Source organism: Brassica rapa, chromosome A08 (genome assembly GCF_000309985.2).
Source record: "Brassica rapa cultivar Chiifu-401-42 chromosome A08, CAAS_Brap_v3.01, whole genome shotgun sequence".
Taxonomy (NCBI): domain Eukaryota; kingdom Viridiplantae; phylum Streptophyta; class Magnoliopsida; order Brassicales; family Brassicaceae; genus Brassica; species Brassica rapa.
Genome location: NC_024802.2, coordinates 9,325,878 through 9,344,842, shown reverse-complemented (window position 1 = coordinate 9,344,842; position 18,965 = coordinate 9,325,878). Strand labels below are relative to the sequence as shown.

Sequence of the window (18,965 nt, the reverse complement as noted above, 5' to 3'; positions counted from 1 at the left end):
AAGAAAAAAACTTGCTCTCAAAATAATGAGGAGCAAATCTCAATTTAGAAGAAAGTTCGGCGTACTTGTTATCAATATCTATCATATGGGCGGCATATATATATAGTCCCGTTTTTATCAAAAAATATATAAATTTTCTATTTTTAAAACCTAATTTAATTATTTCCTAAATAGTATAAAGTCAAATTCCTTTATTCAAAAGTCAAGTATTTGATTTAAAAAGTACTTTTATTTTCATTTCACTTATTACGATAACAATCACAAGATGTTCACAGCTTGCAATACTTGTTGAACCAGACAGCAATGTTGAGAAAGCTTTCATAATCCGTCTGCGGTCTGCAAAAAAAAAAAAAAAACAATCACAAGTTGCAAAAACATGCTCTTAAAATACAAAACTTTCCTCACACATATGCTTTAGCTTTTGTATTAGTTTTTTTACCTGTCTAGAGAATGATTGTCATTAGGAAAGACTAAGACTTTAACATCGGCTCCTTTCTCCTTTAACGCCCTAACGTACTATACAAATCAAGACCACGGAATTAAACAACTTCACCAATGAGTTTGGGATCTGGAAACTTAACCAAGTTGAAGACTGATCTTACTTGAAATCCATTTGAAATAGGAACACGGAGATCCACAGTTCCCAAAAGAAACAGAGTGGGTGTTTTCACCTGCACAAGAAGAATCATTTAATATATAGGATGTCAACAAACCTTATCAAAGAACGGAAGTGGTGTCGTTAAGTGTTAACCTTTGAGATGTGTGATATAGGAGAGATTTGATGAAACAGAGACATGTCTTCAGGTGAGGGGACTTCTGTGTAGTGAGTCTGGTCACCATAAGCTTCAAAGAAACACCAATCAGGTATATCCGTAATCCCAACCATTGATGCAATGTTGCATACAGGATTCCTCGCAGCTGCTGCCACAAACTTATCCGGCGCCTATACCAAAGCTATTAGTATAAGAATGGTGATTGCCATCACTATAGAGGTGAGAGTGAATAACAGTACCTGGCCAATCAAGTGTGTGGTCAGAAACCCACCGTGAGAACCACCTAGCACGGTTATTCTAGACGGGTCTGCAAGTCCCATTTCGACGGCATGATCTACAGCTGAGAGAACATCGTTCACGTCCTGTGATCCAATTTTTCCAGGTACAGACTGCAGAGCATCTTCCCCAAATCCCAACGAACCCCTTTCAATTCACCAAAGACTAAGTTACAATCACTAGAAGAAGGTTGGTTGTTGGTAACTTAGTGAGGATATGAGAGATGTAAATGTGAACCTGTAATTTACAATCAGCAGACTGTATCCAATTGAGGAGAGATATGCCAACTGCTTGGAGAAGCTGCATGGTGCAACTGTATGAGGGCCTCCATGGAGGACAACAACTAAAGGATCACATTTCCCATTCTCCTTGGTCTCTGAAGACGATATATATATAGCTTCAAAAGGTCTTTTGGCCCCTGCCATGTGCCATGAAAGTATATCAAACCAAAAACTAAAACAACTTGTAATGAACATCTTGTTTGTAAAAGCAAGATTAAGTGTTAAAAGTACCTTCGGTGAGACATTCAGAAACATTACTGACTGGAACTTTTAGAATTTTAAACTGAAGAGATGAAAGCCCTGATGTCACCTGCAGCATTATAATATAAACCAAAAGATGAACACAAGGAAGATCTTAACATCATATGCATCAGGAGGATTTGGCAAATACGATTTTTACCTTCTCAGAGCATTTAAATATTGGTTTTTGGATAGTTGACCAATGCCATGAAGGCTTTCCAGATGGATCAAGAACTTTCTTTCCATACTTGATTTCAGGAACACTCACTGGACTGCTAGACACTTCTCACAACGAAAAATATACAATGTTCTTTCAAGACTGGTGTGTGTTTAATCTTAGTAACTGAGATTAAGAGCTTGCTCAAAGATGTTACCAGCAACAACATTATCACCATCAAGTGCAAGAACACTCCATGAAAAATCAGAATCATTAGGGCTGACACGTGATAGTTCACCACTGTAATTCCCCAAGATAAAAGGATATTATTATCAATTACCGCAGCAGATGAAAGTTATTTGTAAACTTTTCATATTGATTCACCACTCACCTTATCAAATTTAAGCTGAGTATTACTCTACAACTGCGCCAGTAGGAAGACAATATAAGAGTGCCATCTGACAGCCACGGATCACTCAAAAGTCCGGTGACATAGAGCCCAGGGAAACAACCATCATCGGGACAATTCACAACTTCAATCTGCATTTTCAAATAACATTGAAGAATATAAAGTGAGTGTAGAAAGAAAAATAACATAAGAGAAAGTTTGAAGCCTCCATAGGGAAATAAACAAAGACAGAAACACAAAGGGTCTGTATAATCTTTACCACATCAACGATATTAGTTGATTCAGGAAGTTTCCCATCGCTTGGCCAGCTAATCTTGTGAAGTGACTCGGTTGAACAATGCGCCCCAGAATCAACAGCGGCCTTTGCGGATAAAAACAGAAGAAACTTGCCATCTTTGCTGTTAGAGAAGGAAAAAAACGTATGGTGAAGAGAGAGAGAGAGTAAGTCTTTAATATATTGTTGGAGATGGCTCAGTTAGATAAACAGAGTAACAAGGAGAACAATGGTTTTAGAAGGCAAGAGAAAGTGTCATAAGATGTAAACCTGAACCGTGGGCAAAAACCGCTGCTTATGCTTTTAGTCAAATTATGAACAGGGAATGGTTCATTAGCATCATCTCTGGAACACAAGTAAAGACAAAACTCTCTATCAAATACTTTTTCGAAATAAAGGAGTGATCAAGTTGTCTTCTAGAAGCCAAATAAAAAAAACTCACTTAGGTTCTGGGCATCTAACTGCGTAAATGGCACATGGTCTGTTGTAGCAGTGTTTGAGACCAAGCTTTCTTTTATCTCCTAACCATCCAGCGAAAACTAAGTACTGAGCTGAGCCTTTACTGTTTGGACTCCAAACAACCTGTCCGACACTTATCGATCTTGGAACTCCTTTGATATGCTCCACCTCTCCACTGTCAACATCGATAACAAACAGGGCAGGCTGCTTTTTTCCGGCATACGCTTCTCCCCATTCATCTTCCCAATCTCCTTGACCTTTCCAGCTTCCAATATCCTTGTCCGAAGAAGTTCCTTTCTTGTAATAACCAAGATGGTCAAACGTAGGTTTGGGAGGAGATGGTTCCTCTGCAACATAAGCAACACGAGTCTCATCTGAGTTCCAAGAGATCCCTTCAAACCTGCATCATACACACACACACATAACCTTTACTCACTTCTCCAATAGCTAAAAAACAGCTAAAAGGAAAAGTCTAGTACCATCCATCAAGGTATACAGAGCCATGAACTTTCTGTGGGATATGAAACTCCTTGTCTAGCTGAGACGAACTCCATATCTCAAACTTTGTAGGAGACTCGTTTTCAGGGTTTCGAATCACAAGAAGCTTCAGACCTGATGGAGAGGGGACAAAGGCCGATGCGCCAGTCATCTCAACTGGAAATGGAGTCCAGTGAAAGTTGACAGAAGATTGGTTACTTGTAGTTTCGTCTTTGGAGATGAGAGCAGATAACATAAACTTCCTCCTTTTATTAGCCAAAAGGTTTGCTTGACTCATGGCAACCATTGCCTGACAACCTATAAAAGTGAAATCATCGTTTTCATTTGGTCAGATGATCTTGATTCCAAAGTTGGAGTCATTACCAGAATCAGAGCTGAGAATCCAAGCTTTGTCAAGGGTGGGAATGCTCATGAACTCTTGAAGTAACTTTGACTGTGTGGCATACTCTTCCTCAGTAGCTGAGTCCAAGCCAACATGCAGTTCCTTAGCCGAGTCAGTTCCAGAAGAATCCATGGCTACAACTCTTCTTCCAGTCCAACTGAAACAAACAGATCTCTAATTGATTACAAAACGATTCCAGTAAGCAGATTCATCATCCACACACTGTCTTAACAGAACCAACCAATATAACAATCAGACACTGAACAGAACATACAGAAAGGATGAGACTTTTGGATTGAAAACAGTCAAATAGACAAACCCATCAAAGCAGCACCCATCGATCACTTACGAGGATTGGGTTTTAGCGAGTGGAAGAGTGAGACTTGTGGGGGAGATAAGGCGACGAAGATGAAGATGGGAGGAAGAGGAACGGAAGTGAAATCCCAAATTAGTGGAGCAAGTGAGTGCAGAGTGCGTATAGATTCTCGCCATCTATCTCTATCTTTTATATTATAAAAGTTGCAAACTTTCGATGTCACATCCATTATAGTGCCTCTATTGAAATTTTATAGGGAATTTGCACTAGATAGCAAAGTTATGGGAGGTAATTGGGTATCTGGTAGAGAGACTGTGCAAAATGAGGTAATACCAAAAGTGTCCTCATATCCACAACTAAATAATACACAATGTCGACTGACACGTCAAAATGTTGTTGACGAGAAAATTTTAATAATTTAATGGAAAAAATATCATAACACTGTCGCGCCCATCACATCAATTTGTAAAATATCTCACAGCTCTTCTATCTGCAATTATTGTAGGTATATCCGGTTGCAAACAACCTCAAGAGTTCCCAAATTACCAGACTACGAATTAATACTGGGTGAACATAACGGAAGACCCAGAACCAGATCAGAAATGCAGTTGAAAGGCGAGGTCCGGGAAAATGATAGTGAAACCGAGAGGTCAAAATATTGTTGACCGGTAACTTTAGCATCCGTCCTAACAATTTGTAAAATATATCAAAACTCTTCTCTCTTTAATTATTAGAGCTACATCCGGTTGCTATATCTAATATCATAGTTTTAAATTAATGTAACCGGTTTCGCCAAGTGTATTGCGTTTTCAATACAAATTTAATTATTTGCGAGTAATCCGGGTAGCAGGTAACGAGGAAGGTGTGGGTAAAGGAGATAATTGGCAACTCATGGAAAAATTGTCATGGTTCGCCAATTATTAAAAAGTTTTGCATAGATCTGCAATTACCACCCTGAATTTTGATTTCTAGCTAAATAGGCCAATTTTATATTCTTCATTTATCTCCAAAACTTTATTGTAGGCATAAATTATCCAAAAAAGGGACTGGAATTGTTTTCCGGGAGAATAATAAATCACTATTGTTTTGGTTGATGCTTTCAACTGTGATAAATCTGGTACAGTCTTGTGATTCGATTTGTCAATGGATAATGCTAAATCGGAATCATCGCTAATTCTCTGATCCCGAGTGAGATATTGTATGAGTTGCATCTAGTTGCATCCATTATGCATCTATGGCAATTTCCACAACTTGTGAAGAGTTATTTTAAGGAAAAAAGTTTCCTAGCTATCCGAAGTTTACACTAATATGGTAGAAACCATCCAGTGTATGTGAATATGTCAAGTTTACACTAAATCAGAATCATCGCTAATTCTCTGATCCCGAACTTTCAACTTAGTGTAGTTGTTGACACATTTTCATATATTGGATGATTTCCATCATATTAGTGTAAACTTCGTGTAGTTAGGAAATTTTTTTCCTTATTTTAATCGGGCTTTTCATTTTCCTTTTATTGATGGAAGATAATCTGTGGGAGAAGTTATATGTTGAATTGAAGGCTACTCTACAATTTGGCGATGAGAGTGTAATGGCCAAAAGAAGAGGATTGATAGCCGCACAGAAGGAAGAATCTATAAAATGCTCATATTTGGATACAAATATACTTATATGAGCAAAACATAACCATTAGTGAGACCATGGGAATGGCTATGGAAGAGACATTGGTTCCGAGCTGAAAGTGTATTTCTTTTGTTGTATCTTTGAAAGTTGGCAACTTCAGTTTCTTTTCCTTTTGAAAGAATCAATATATTGAATTTTTTTCCGAAAAATATATTTTGATCAAAGTTTGGAGTTGGTCAATATTATACAACAAATGAATCTTTGATGTTTATAGTGATTATGTTGTGATATAAGGTTTGGAGTTTCATTTTGTGTATGATAACCAGACATGAAAATTGTAAGAGATCGAAAGTGAATAAGCAGAAGAAAGCTGACAAAGTTAATATGTTTGACACTCGGATGACAAATTAAATATGGCTTCTAATGATGTAATTATGTAATTCATCGTATTCTTGTTATCGTTGTACTTAATGTAATTTCACATAAATAAATTTAGCGGAATTTTTTTTTATCAAAAAGGTTACAAACATTTATTCATTCATGTGCAAATGGTGCAATCGCATTAGATTATCATAACTTGTATAATCAAAACTGGTATAACATAATTAAAATCTACTGTTACAACTATTTGAAACTATGTCGATCAGTCTTATTCCTATTGTACACAATTTCTCTTTTTCTTAAAAGATTTCTAAATAAAGTAGGAGACTCTGAGAGAAATTTTTACCAAAAACAAAAATGGTTTTCTTGACAACAGAGGATCAAAAGGCAAGAGCTTCGGATGGTTTCATGATTCTGAGTTTTTGGCAAGATAAAGAGAACATGTCCCATGGAACATCACCCACCAACATCCAATCTCCATCTTTGTCTTCATAAGTTGGTACAAATCCAGATCCTTTGTATCCTTCTCTCTCAGAATATTCACCAATTGTGAACTTGAACATGTTCTCTAGTGCTTTTAGAAACTCATGATAGTTTTTGTACATCTTGAGATCTACCTTACGCAGATATGGAGCTCCGTCCATACTCACTTTCACATAACTCACACTTTTGTTGTTCTTCCGGTTCGATCTCACTGGTGGCCAGCCAATGATTTGTGTTCTGAAGTTTGCAAACAAAGATTCATCGTTAGTACATCTCTAGTGAATGATATTTATAAAATAGAACTTCAGATCTCAACTTACTTGGCAGGAGGAGATGGATATTCTTCTTTTAGATTGTGCTCGTCGTTGCTTTGATGAAACTGACGTTTGTTGCTTTTGACGCAAGAAACCTCTGCTTGTTCATCTGTTCCGGGCAATCCCAAACGAAGCTCTGTGTCCTTAAGGTTAAGCTCATTGATGACTTCTTCATACGCCATACTCTCACTCGGACGCTTGTTACTTCTTATTTCAAACTTACAATCTCTTCTGTAGCTTATATTTCTTCTTCTTGATGGGTTTGTGATAAGATTCTTGAAATGCTATGGAGTTTTTTTCTTGGGTTTTGAGAAATGGGGAGGGAGAGAGATAAGTTTATATATTGAGACGTGCATTGAAATTAGGGTTAAAGGGGAGGGAGATTGGAATTATGACGTTGTCGGGAGGATGAGGGGGCAAGTGAGAGGCAAGGGGACAAAGATGGGACACTGAGATATTTGGACGCGTTACTTTTAACGGTCCTGATTTGTCTGCGCCAGTTGCGTACGCGACATCCTAGCCGTTTCTTTCTCTTATGGTCAATGAAGTAAAGGAGGACCCAACAAAAGGAAGAACAAGATGGGAGAACTTCTCTACCTCTAAAACCACACGTTGAGTAGATGACACAAGGTTTTGATATTGATTACTGTATCTTGTTTTTTTTTCTTTTTTTCTTTTTTAAACTGATTTTACGATGGAAAACATGAGAAAACAAACAATACAGGCCCAACAGAGCTTTAGCTTTTGTGGACCTTGCCCAATAGTGGTTTACACACCAATTACAAAACATAATCCAGTTATAGAGATAGTGAGAAGTTAAGGGCATTTGCAATGGGATGTTCTTAGATATGTTCTCATATGTGTTCTCACTATTAAACAAAACAAAATAATAAAAAGTGAAGAAAGAGGATGTAATGGTGTTCTTAATGAAGAGCTTCTGAAACAATTTTGAGAGCACTAAAAGACACTTGTCAACTCTTAGTTAATATAATTTTTATTTCAAGATTAATATTAAAGATTTTAAGTATATTAGACTTTAATACTGATATTTTTTTGTTAAAGAACTTTAGAAGTGTTCTCATGGATAATAATGCTCTTACTGGGAGATTAGATTATGGGAGACGAGGAGGTGGATGATCGGTGATCAAAGTAAAGAAGAGCAGAACTAGAACTGTATCATTTTGGAGGTGATAGTTGGATTAACATCCCTGAAGCTGTCAATTCAATTTCTAATAGTCAGATCAAAGATAACTATTTGTTATTTTGTTTCATTCAGGAAAAATATATAATATATTTGTGTTCTTTTTATATTAAATAGTCATTTTATTACTCAAATTTAAGGTGATTTAACAAACAAAACCGGAATAGAACAACTAATAAAACAAAGTTCACTATGAAAAAATCTTGCAGTTCTAATTAGAGAATCTAAAATTAAATTTTGCCCTAGAAGAATGTAGGATACCTTTGATGCTTGGAAATGTCTTTGAAGAGTCTTTATATCTTCTAACTCTGTTGAGAAATTTGACCATGCTTGAGGTTCTCTAATCATGGTGATATCATGCAGTCCGTTCTAAAATTCTGATAAATTGGAGCTCAAGAAACGAATACAAAAAAAAGCAGGTTTCTCTCTTGCGACGCAAAAGGCGATTAGGGTTTTTTCTGAGTCGCGCCGTCCACTGACCTCACGTTGGTGGTCGAGAAATTCCTCCCCCGCCGATTCCATTGATTGTTGGGGTCAAAATCGGTCACGACGGAATCAATGTCTGAAAGTCCGTAAAAATCAGCATAACCGTTTTTACGAAAAGTAATCTTCGTAAAGAAATCTTTACGAAGAGCTTTGCAGTAAAATATCGTCCAAATCTCAATCGAACCACTAAATACCGATTGTCCGAAGGCAACGGACATGTATCCAAATCGGCCGCGGACAAGCTCGAGTATGGAAATCAGACCGCGGACAAGCCAAGCTCGATCGATACGCGGCAACCAATCATGCACACAGCTCGGTCGCTACGTAGCGACCGAGCTCGAGCCAAAGCTCGGTCGCTACGTAGCGACCGAGCGATCGTCCCGCTCGGTCGCTACGTAGCGACCGAGCTCGAGCCAAAGCTCGGTCGCTACGTAGCGACCGAGCGATCGTCCCGCTCGGTCGCTACGTAGCGACCGAGCTCGAGCCAAAGCTCGGTCGCTACGTAGCGACCGAGCGATCGTCCCGCTCGGTCGCTACGTAGCGACCGAGCTCAGCCAAGCTCGGTCGCTACGTAGCGACCGAGCACTCGTCCCGCTCGGTCGCTACGTAGCGACCGAGCTCGAGCCAAAGCTCGGTCGCTACGTAGCGACCGAGCGATCGTCCCGCTCGGTCGCTACGTAGCAACCGAGCTCAGCCAAGCTCGGTCGCTACGTAGCGACCGAGCGCTCGTCCCGCTCGGTCGCTACGAAGCGACCGGGCTCGAGCCAAAGTTCAGCGCTGTGTAGCGATTGAACCTTTCCGAACGTCAATACGACACCAGTTCTTGCATTCTCGTCAAAACCTTCGAATGCTATCTCCCGAAGACCGTAGCAAGCTCAGTCCATGTTTCCCGCCATTCTAATTCATCGATCAAACTTCGCGGATTAGAAACCGCGGAAAACTCGTAGTAAACGTGTCGAGTCGGAAGACGGCCCAAAGGGACCTAAAACACGACTCGAGGCCCATCCTACGATTTTCCTAATCAAAAGCCCGTAAACCACAGCCTGGTTTACGCTTGGTCTACAAGGAAGGATAAATGTCAAGTTTCCGCGGATAAATACGGAAGTTTTGAAGATAATTGTGAAGATCAGGAAAAATGGAATATCTCCATTTTTATGCTATGACGGCTTAAGGGCAGAAGAGTAAAAGCGTAAACCGACCTTGGAGCTAGTATATAAGGAGTCCTAGGCGAGGAGCAAGAGGGAGAACTTTTTAGATTCGGAATTCTCTGCACTTAGAAACTTTAGGCTTATTCTCGACAAGTTCGGTTTCTATGACTGGCACTCAATTACTAGACGAACTCGCCCAGGCAGTTCGATCTCTTGTCCAGCTCTATCAATTGAACTACGTTCGGCTTGATCCTCGAAAGGGGTACGTAGGCAGCCTTTAACAAGGTTCAGTCCGAAATCAATCTAAGCCTTTTAGATATCTTTTTCGTCCTTTGTTATCGAGCTGCGACTCAACTAGGATTAGGGTTTTATGTTGCTAGAACTAGGTAACTCGCTGACGGCCCCTGCGGCCAAAGCCTTTGTATTCTCTTGTAATGATCGCAACGCTCTTACGCGGACTCGAAATAAGATCTACTGTTTTCTCTAAACTCGTTTGTTATCTTTTCATGATTTCCGCATATATTCGATCACTTGTCGTTGGCTCTCGCAGAGATCCGGGACCTCTGGGAAATTAGGGTTTTCCTAGTTTCCTTATTTAAACGGAAATCGACAGTGTGAATTTCGGTTCCCACAGTTTGGCGCTAGAAGGAGGGGGGGTTACGGATTACTCTTACTCATGGCCACAAAACGCTTGATCGAAACGATGTTTGGATATATGAAAGACAAACTCGCAGCACTGACTGCTCCTATGGCCAACGCTTACGCAAACGCCGTGGTTTTCAACAAAATCGAAAACTTAGTCGCGACCTTCCGCCACAGGAAGAGCACTAAAACAAGCTCGCGATTCCTCCCTGTAAACAAGAAGGGAAACGATAAATCTTATCAAAACCCCGTAAACAAATCTCGATGCATAAGGGTTTTACCAAAACACGTTTTCCGAAAACATTTCGGAAGGATAAAATTTGTTCTCCCAAAAAAACCGCTGAAAAACACCTACGTTAATCGCGGAAAAAAGAAACACAACAAAACGATTACACAGCTCGGTCGCTACGTAGCGACCGAGCACGCACACTGCTCGGTCGCACGTAGCGACCGAGCACACACGCTGCTCGGTCGCTACGTAGCGACCGAGCACACACGCTGCTCGGTCGCTACGTAGCGACCGAGCACACACGCTGCTCGGTCGCTACGTAGCGACCGAGCACACACGCTGCTCGGTCGCTACGTAGCGACCGAGCACACGCTGCTCGGTCGCTACGTAGCGACCGAGCACACACACTGCTCGGTCGCTACGTAGCGACCGAGCACGCACGCTGCTCGGTCGCTACGTAGCGACCGAGCACACACGCTGCTCGGTCGCTACGTAGCGACCGAGCACTCACACGGCTCGATCGCTACGTAGCGACGAGCACGCACGCTGCTCGGTCGCTACGTAGCGACCGAGCACCACGCTGCTCGGTCGCTACGTAGCGACCAAGCACACACGCTGCTCGGTCGCTACGTGATCTTATCAACCGTAAACATCTCGAGCATAAGGGCACACGTTTTCCGAAAACATTTGGAAGGCTTATTTGTTCTCCCCACCGTGAAAAACCCCTACGATCGCGAAAGAAACACCACAAAACGATTACACCGTCGGTCGTACGTAGCGACGAGCCGCACACTGCTCGGTCGCTACGTAGCGACCGAGCACACACGCTGCTCGGTCGCTACGTAGCGACCGAGCACGCACGCTGCGGTCGCTACGTAGCGACCAGCACACACGCTGCTCGGTCGCTACGTAGCGACGAGCACACAACTGCTCGGTCGCTACGTAGCGACCGAGCACGCACGCTGCTCGTCGCTACGTAGCGACCGAGCACACACGCTGCTCGGTCGCTACGTAGCGACCGAGCACTCACACGGCTCGGTCGCTACGTAGCGACCGAGCACGCACGCTGCTCGGTCGCTACGTAGCGACCGAGCACGCACGCTGCTCGGTCGCTACGTAGCGACCGAGCACACACACTGCTCGGTCGCTACGTAGCGACCGAGCACACACACTGCTCGGTCGCTACGTAGCGACCGAGCACACACGCTGCTCGGTCGCTACGTAGCGACCGAGCACTCACACGGCTCGGTCGCTACGTAGCGACCGAGCACGCACGCTGCTCGGTCGCTACGTAGCGACCGAGCACACACGCTGCTCGGTCGCTACGTAGCGACCGAGCACGAACACGCTGCTCGGTCGCTACGTAGTGACGAGCTCAAGCCAACTCTCCAGTCGCTACGTAGCGACCTGTAAGGCCTCAGAAAGGTCCTCCTTTGGGTTCTCTTTTGAATCCTCGTCGAAACGCTTTTCGTTTCGTCTCAATCGGAGTTTCCGTTGAGATTTTACGACGAACACAAGTGGGATCTTCTCGGCTTGCTTCCACTCGCTACGTAGCGACCTGTCAGACTGTCAGTCGCTACGTAGCGACCTGTAAGGCCTCAGAAAGGTCCTTCTTTGGGTTCTCTTTTGAATCCTCGTCGAAACGCTTTTCGTTTCGTCTCAATCGGAGTTTCCGTTGAGATTTTACGACGAACACAAGTGGGATTCTTCTCGGCTTGCTTCCACTCGCTACGTAGCGACCTGTCAGACTGTCAGTCGCTACGTAGCGACCTGTAAGGCCTCAGAAAGGTCCTTCTTTGGGTTCTCTTTTGAATCCTCGTCGAAACGCTTTTCGTTTCGTCTCAATCGGAGTTTCCGTTGAGATTTTACGACGAAAACAAGTGGGACTCGTCTCGGCTTGCTTCCACTCGCTACGTAGCGACCTGTCAGACTGTCAGTCGCTACGTAGCGACCTGTAAGGCCTCAGAAAGGTCCTCCTTTGGGTTGTCTTTCGAATCCTCGTCGAAACGCTTTTCGTTTCGTCTCAATCAGAGTTTCCGTTGAGATTTTACGACGAAAACAAGTAGGACGCTTCTTGGCTTGCTTCCATTCGCTACGTAGCGACCTGTCAGACTGTCAGTCGCTACGTAGCGACCTGTAAGTCCTCAAAGGGTTCTTCCTTTGCGTTCTCCTTTGAATCCTCTTCAAAATGCTTTTCGTTTCGTTTCAATCGGAGTTTCCGTTGAGATTTTACGACGAAAACAAGTGGGACTCGTCTCGGCTCCCTTCCACTCGCTATAGCGACCGAGATGACATCCTCACTCGCTATAGCAACCTGTCAGGCCTCAAAGGGGTCCTCCTTTGCGTTCTCCTTTGAATTCTCATCGAAACGCTTTTGGTTTCGTCTCAATCGGAGTTTCCGTTGAGATTTTACGACAAAAACAAGTAAACCTCATCCTAAACTCCTTGGCTTGTTTCTGCTCACCCTACCTCCATCTTTGCGTTCACTTTCGAATCTCGATCGAAACGTCTCTTGTTTCGCCTCGATTGAAGTTACCATTGAGACTTTACGATATAAAAAAAAAACCGCAAAGACCTATTTTCTCGCATGGATTCAGATTAATCGTATAAAACGGCAATGGTTAACTTAACACCTTAGCCGCCTTAACTATACGATTACGTTGGACCTTTTTACAAAAATCGACGTCTTATCTAAGGAGAAGATAACAGTCAAGTTCGGAAGATAAATGTCAAGTTTCAAAGGGTAAACACCAATATCGGAAATGGCGAACATACACGAGAATAGGAAACGGAAATGAGCACGCAAAACTGAGAAGGGACAAAACTGCATCTTCGAGAGAACTAAGGTATTTCCGACTTGAAATTTTTGAAATCAGACTTGGAATTTTCGTAGGAAATTACTTTGAGGCTGCCATAGAACTTTAGGGAACGTAAAACCTAGGCGGATAGTCTAGCGAACTAAGTTTTAAGCGATTTTTCCTGTCTCGATATATTGTCCCATAATTGTTCATCCAAATCTTGCAAACCGATCTAAACTCTCCGAAAGTCGAGAAATGATCGCCACGCATATCAAGCTCGCTTCCTAAAGAGAGAAAAAGTTAGAGACATGAACGTCGTCTTAAAACCGATTCGTTTCTGGCAATTTTCTCGGAACCGACATATCCCAAGTCGTCAACGTGGAAACAACCAAATCACAGTCCAAGCGTCGTCTATAAATCGTCCCGAATTATCGATCATTCCAAACATCAGGAGAGGAAACGTACACAACCCTTCAAAGTATCGGTTCAACCGTTTTTCTTTCGTAAAAAAAAAGGGGGAGTAGGTACGTATACTATACTCGTATACTCCCAAACTTCAAAAAACTTCTGCAAATCGTCAAGAATAGGCAAACGACAATCTTAATATTCGTCTAAACGCTAGCAACATATCCAGACGATCATGAACATAATCTCAAAAACTATACATCATTTCTTGTCGCAATCATGCGTACAGAAAACTTGTACCAATATCAAACTGAAACTCGACGATTAGCCAAAGTATTGAAGCCTTTTCCGGCTTCAGAAAGCCAGTTTCGTTTTAAACTTAGCGGCGAGAAATCTTCAATCACCAAAGCATTTCTTTCAGTTTCCGTTGTACCAAGTAAGTCACGGAAAAGTATCGAAAACATTTGCGACGAAGAAAACTCGAGAATATATGTAGCATCGTGCACATTAAAAGAAGCACTTTCCTCCCGATGGTTAGCTAGATCCACTTCTGGTTGACCAATTCTTTCAAGAAACAAATGTGTCATGAGAATCCTCTCGAAAAACCTATGAAAAACGTTCCGCGACTAGATCGTATTGAAATAAACTTCGGTAATACTCCATGGGTAACGCCAAGCAACCTTCACCTAAGATCAAAATCACAGCGGGAACGTTTCTCGTAGAACCCGCAGAAACAATGCTACTTTGACATATGTATACATATCACTGATTTACGACCTTCGTAAAATCGGTTATATGATATGATAAATTATCGTATAGCCCACAATCGGAAATCATATGATAAATTCTTCATAACGAAACTAAGTCCTAACAACCAAACGGTTAACGGAAAATCTAAACTTTTCGAAAATTGACCAAGTTCAATACGCTCCACAATTCACTTTAAGCCCGCAACGTTTTAACCACAATACGCGGCATGTAAGGAAAAATTCGTAACAAAGCTTCTAGAGCTATACGAAACATCCTAAAAAATGCACGAAATACATCTCGGAAGGCCAACTCTTCACAAAGCACCATGAAGGAAAACACTTGTTCCCATGGACAAATTTACACGACACCTCAGTCATAATTCCTCGATCGCAAACAAAACTATTAGCATCCGAACAGGAACAACAATTTTTGGCTGCGAACATTCTTAGTCAAACCAGAATGTTTCTCAAACACAGGGCTAATACTAAACCCTCGCAACATCGCGAAATATCTTCAAAGCCCGCGAACATTTCAAGCACGAAACGTGGCATACGAAAGAATAACAAATCTTCAGCATCGCGAGACGTCGCGGACGCCTGAAGATTAGTTCTTCGACGAAATTTCCTTCCTCGATAAAAACACCTTCATGGAAGACCAGACAGTCATACGCACTAACATCTTCTCAAAACATATTCTTCGCGAAGACTCAAAATAGTAATTTTTACCATTAAGTTTGTTGCTGATCACAACAAACTCTTAACGTCCTAAACAGACTTAGCCATCTCGTAGAAGATGACTCTCTTACATCCGACACAAGGATAATAGCGCTATAAAAGAAATCCGAAATTTTGGTCCAGCACTTCCGGTCTCCGGAGAGATGCTCGATTCCAACCATACAAGTCGTATAAGCCGAGAACCTATCGCGGACTTTAAATCGGTATGGAATCAGGATGAAACTGAAACGGGATACGTAAGTCGAATTAGTCATCGCACCCTCTAAAACCAGGAGTAAACCTAGGTCTTTCCCTAAACCCAGCGCACTGGTCTCTAACATCTCTAGGCATAGTATCAAACACCCTGATACGAGATCCCAAAATTTGTCTCTTTGCCAATATTCGAACGTCTTCAGAAAATCCCGCAAGTTTACACACTGCGGAAAACTCTCGAAACAGATTATGGATATGGCAATTCACACAGAGTTAGATTACGAGACGACAACTCGTAGTCTTCCCTCTACACCCATACAAAATGCCATCGGCAGCAACACGCCTTATAACCGCTACATAAAAACTATACCATAAAGGTCCTACTGGAAAACTAGTCATAAGAACCTTAACTCCAAGATGAACTACGAAAGGCTTGATCCCTTCAACAAGGGTACGTAGGCAGCCGTCATAAGGCGCAGCCCCAATCTTATCGCGTTTTCTACTTTTAGGAGAGCGAGAAGATCACTTACCACAGACCTTTTCAACCATTGATTCCGCCTAACTCACCTACCTTGCCTAACTTGCCAAGCCACTCGCTAGAACCTCACGATAGAAGCTCATGATTCTAACGAGCTGGGGGGCTAACTGTTGGGGTCAAAATCGGTCACGACGGAATCAATGTCTGAAAGTCCGTAAAAATCAGCATAACCGTTTTTACGAAAAGTAATCTTCGTAAAGAAATCTTTACGAAGAGCTTTGCAGTAAAATATCGTCCAAATCTCAATCGAACCACTAAATACCGATTGTCCGAAGGCAACGGACATGTATCCAAATCGGCCGCGGACAAGCTCGAGTATGGAAATCAGACCGCGGACAAGCCAAGCTCGATCGATACGCGGCAACCAAGCATGCACACAGCTCGGTCGCTACGTAGCGACCGAGCTCAGCCAAGCTCGGTCGCTACGTAGCGACCGAGCTCTCGTCCCGCTCGGTCGCTACGTAGCGACCAAGCTCGAGCCAAAGCTCGGTCGCTACGTAGCGACCGAGCGATCGTCCCGCTCGGTCGCTACGTAGCGACCGAGCGATCGTCCCGCTCGGTCGCTACGAAGCGACCGGGCTCGAGCCAAAGTTCGGTCGCTGTGTAGCGATTGAACCTTTCCGAACGTCAATACGACACCAGTTCTTGCATTCTCGTCAAAACCTTCGAATGCTATCTCCCGAAGACCGTAGCAAGCTCAGTCCATGTTTCCCGCCATTCTAATTCATCGATCAAACTTCGCGGATTAGAAACCGCGGAAAACTCGTAGTAAACGTGTCGAGTCGGAAGACGGCCCAAAGGGACCTAAAACACGACTCGAGGCCCATCCTACGATTTTCCTAATCAAAAGCCCGTAAACCACAGCTTGGTTTACGCTTGGTCTACAAGGAAGGATAAATGTCAAGTTTCCGCGGATAAATACGGAAGTTTTGAAGATAATTGTGAAGATAGGGAAAAATGGAATATCTCCATTTTTATGCTATGACGGCTTAAGGGCAGAAGAGTAAAAGCGTAAACCGACCTTGGAGCTAGTATATAAGGAGTCCTAGGCGAGGAGCAAGAGGGAGAACTTTTTAGATTCGGAATTCTCTGCACTTAGAAACTTTAGGCTTATTCTTGACAAGTTCGGTTTCTATGACTGGCACTCAATTACTAGACGAACTCGCCCAGGCAGTTCGATCTCTTGTCCAGCTCTATCAATTGAACTACATTCGGCTTGATCCTCGAAAGGGGTACGTAGGCAGCCTTTAACAAGGTTCAGTCCGAAAGCAATCTAAGCCTTTTAGATATCTTTTTCGTCCTTTGTTATCGAGCTGCGACTCAACTAGGATTAGGGTTTTATGTTGCTAGAACTAGGTAACTCGCTGACGGCCCCTGCGGCCAAAGCCTTTGTATTCTCTTGTAATGATCGCAACGCTCTTACGCGGACTCGAAATAAGATCTACTGTTTTCTCTAAACTCGTTTGTTATCTTTTCATGATTTCCGCATATATTCGATCACTTGTCGTTGGCTCTCGCAGAGATCCGGGACCTCTGGGAAATTAGGGTTTTCCTAGTTTCCTTATTTAAACGGAAATCGACAGTGCGAATTTCGGTTCCCACATTGATCCGCAATCATCAACTCCGACCGATGAGCCGTCGTCGTTGGAACCCGAAGGGAAATCCTTCTCCTCCGAAGAAGTCCGCTTGTCAAACACAGCTCTAGACGTAAAGCTTCAGTCTTCCTCCGCCCTAGCCTCGACTTCAGATTCCTCAGGCCCTTCGTATGCTCAAAGACTCAAATCCTCGCTCAGAAATCTCAGAAAAATCTCTAATCCAACTTTCCTCGAAGACGGCACTCCGGTGGTTCAAGCTCCAGACTCAGTCCTTCTCAAAACAGCAGAGATTTGGAAGGACCACATCGTCGCTCATTTTCACGGTACTTGTCCTCCACCGGGGAAGATTTTCGCAGATCTGAATCCGGTGTGGGGTAAATTTGGAGACATCACTGTTAGGATGGTTTCAGAAACTTCATGTTTGATCTACGTCCCTAACGTGCAGTCAAGAGAGTGGGTTTTGCAAGTCGGTTACTAGCAAGTTGACCATTGTGCAGTCTCTGTTTTCCCCTGGTCGGCAGAGGGGTCTTTGCAGGACCTGGAGCTGAAGTACACACCTACTTGAGTCATTCTCAAGAACGTTCCGCCTCAATTATACTCACTAGATGGTATCAGTGTGATAGCAAGCGCAGTGGGAGAGCCGCTACACACTGAAAAGTCAAGATTGGATCCATACCATTTCGGGGATACAAAAGTTAAAATCGAGATTGATCTATCAGTGTCTCTCCCCAATGTGGTGGAGGTGAGGGACTCTGAGAGAAACTCAGTGAGAATAAAGATTGAGTATCCAAAACTTCCTCCTAAGTGTTGTAACTGTGGGAAGTTTGGGCATCTATTAAACCGCTGCCCCAAGCCTTTGATGAAGAGAAAGCCGCAGTCTCAGTCTAGGGAGCAAGTCAGGGTTAAGGTTGCTATGGCTCCACCTGAAGTATCTGTCTCGACATTTAGTGCTCCTGTGGAGATGCAGGTCCCACACTCAGGACAGGGAAGTGAAGCAGTGCAAGCAGCTCAAGCTAAGTCTTTTGCGGCCTCTCCGCACACTCAAAGGAGAGCCAGGTCGAGATCCAGAGCCAGGGCTCGTAGAAGAAGTCTCTCACTGCTTCCATCATATCGTGATATTTCTTCAGAAAGTGAAGGAAACGAGGGACTCGTAACTGAGGATTTGGAAGTTTTACCATCAAACTCATCAGCAGAAGCAAAAGTTTTAGCCTCGAAGAAGAAGAAGCAAGAGGACTCATGCGGTGTACTTAAAGAGTTAGTAGAGTCTACTTGCGCAGTTTCTCATGAGGAGGAGCATATCTGGCTTTTGCCAAAGGCAGCAGGGCGTGCGCAAAAAAGAAAACAAAGGGTGATATGAAATGCTTCAGGAGGTCATTTGCTTAAG

The 18,965-nt window shown here is 42.9% G+C and overlaps 3 protein-coding genes across 5 annotated transcripts; 1 reads left to right on the top strand and 2 right to left on the bottom strand.

Moving 5' to 3' along the window:
* Positions 1-171: 171 nt before the first annotated feature.
* Positions 172-4,339, bottom strand: LOC103833453 (acylamino-acid-releasing enzyme). 3 transcript variants are annotated; one of them, XM_009109537.3, is made up of 16 exons: positions 4,099-4,339; positions 3,731-3,906; positions 3,349-3,664; positions 2,853-3,269; positions 2,681-2,755; positions 2,396-2,534; positions 2,119-2,267; positions 1,945-2,027; positions 1,731-1,852; positions 1,562-1,640; positions 1,287-1,467; positions 1,013-1,196; positions 752-943; positions 603-671; positions 440-516; positions 172-336 (listed from the first exon to the last, which is right to left on the bottom strand). In XM_009109537.3, exons 1-16 carry the CDS (start codon positions 4,239-4,241, stop codon positions 270-272), a joined length of 2,469 nt encoding a protein of 822 aa, XP_009107785.1. In that variant the 5' UTR covers positions 4,242-4,339; the 3' UTR covers positions 172-269. The 3 variants fall into 3 exon arrangements, with proteins under 3 accessions (XP_009107785.1, XP_033132801.1, XP_009107786.1); XM_033276910.1 differs by having other exon boundaries at positions 177-336; positions 3,731-3,922; positions 4,026-4,221; XM_009109538.3 differs by lacking the exon at positions 4,099-4,339 and adding an exon at positions 4,024-4,042 and having other exon boundaries at positions 177-336.
* A 1,883-nt stretch (positions 4,340-6,222) lies between these two features.
* LOC103833452 (auxin-responsive protein IAA1) lies at positions 6,223-8,454 on the bottom strand. Its single transcript, XM_009109536.3, has 2 exons — positions 6,870-8,454; positions 6,223-6,786 (listed from the first exon to the last, which is right to left on the bottom strand). The coding sequence occupies exons 1-2, from the start codon at positions 7,043-7,045 to the stop codon at positions 6,447-6,449; spliced, it is 516 nt and encodes a 171-aa protein (XP_009107784.1). The 5' UTR covers positions 7,046-8,454; the 3' UTR covers positions 6,223-6,446.
* On the top strand, positions 7,978-18,938 carry LOC103833484. Its single transcript, XM_009109567.1, has 3 exons — positions 7,978-8,003; positions 17,570-18,047; positions 18,159-18,938. Exons 1-3 carry the CDS (start codon positions 7,978-7,980, stop codon positions 18,936-18,938), a joined length of 1,284 nt encoding a protein of 427 aa, XP_009107815.1.
* The last annotated feature ends 27 nt before the right edge of the window (positions 18,939-18,965 follow it).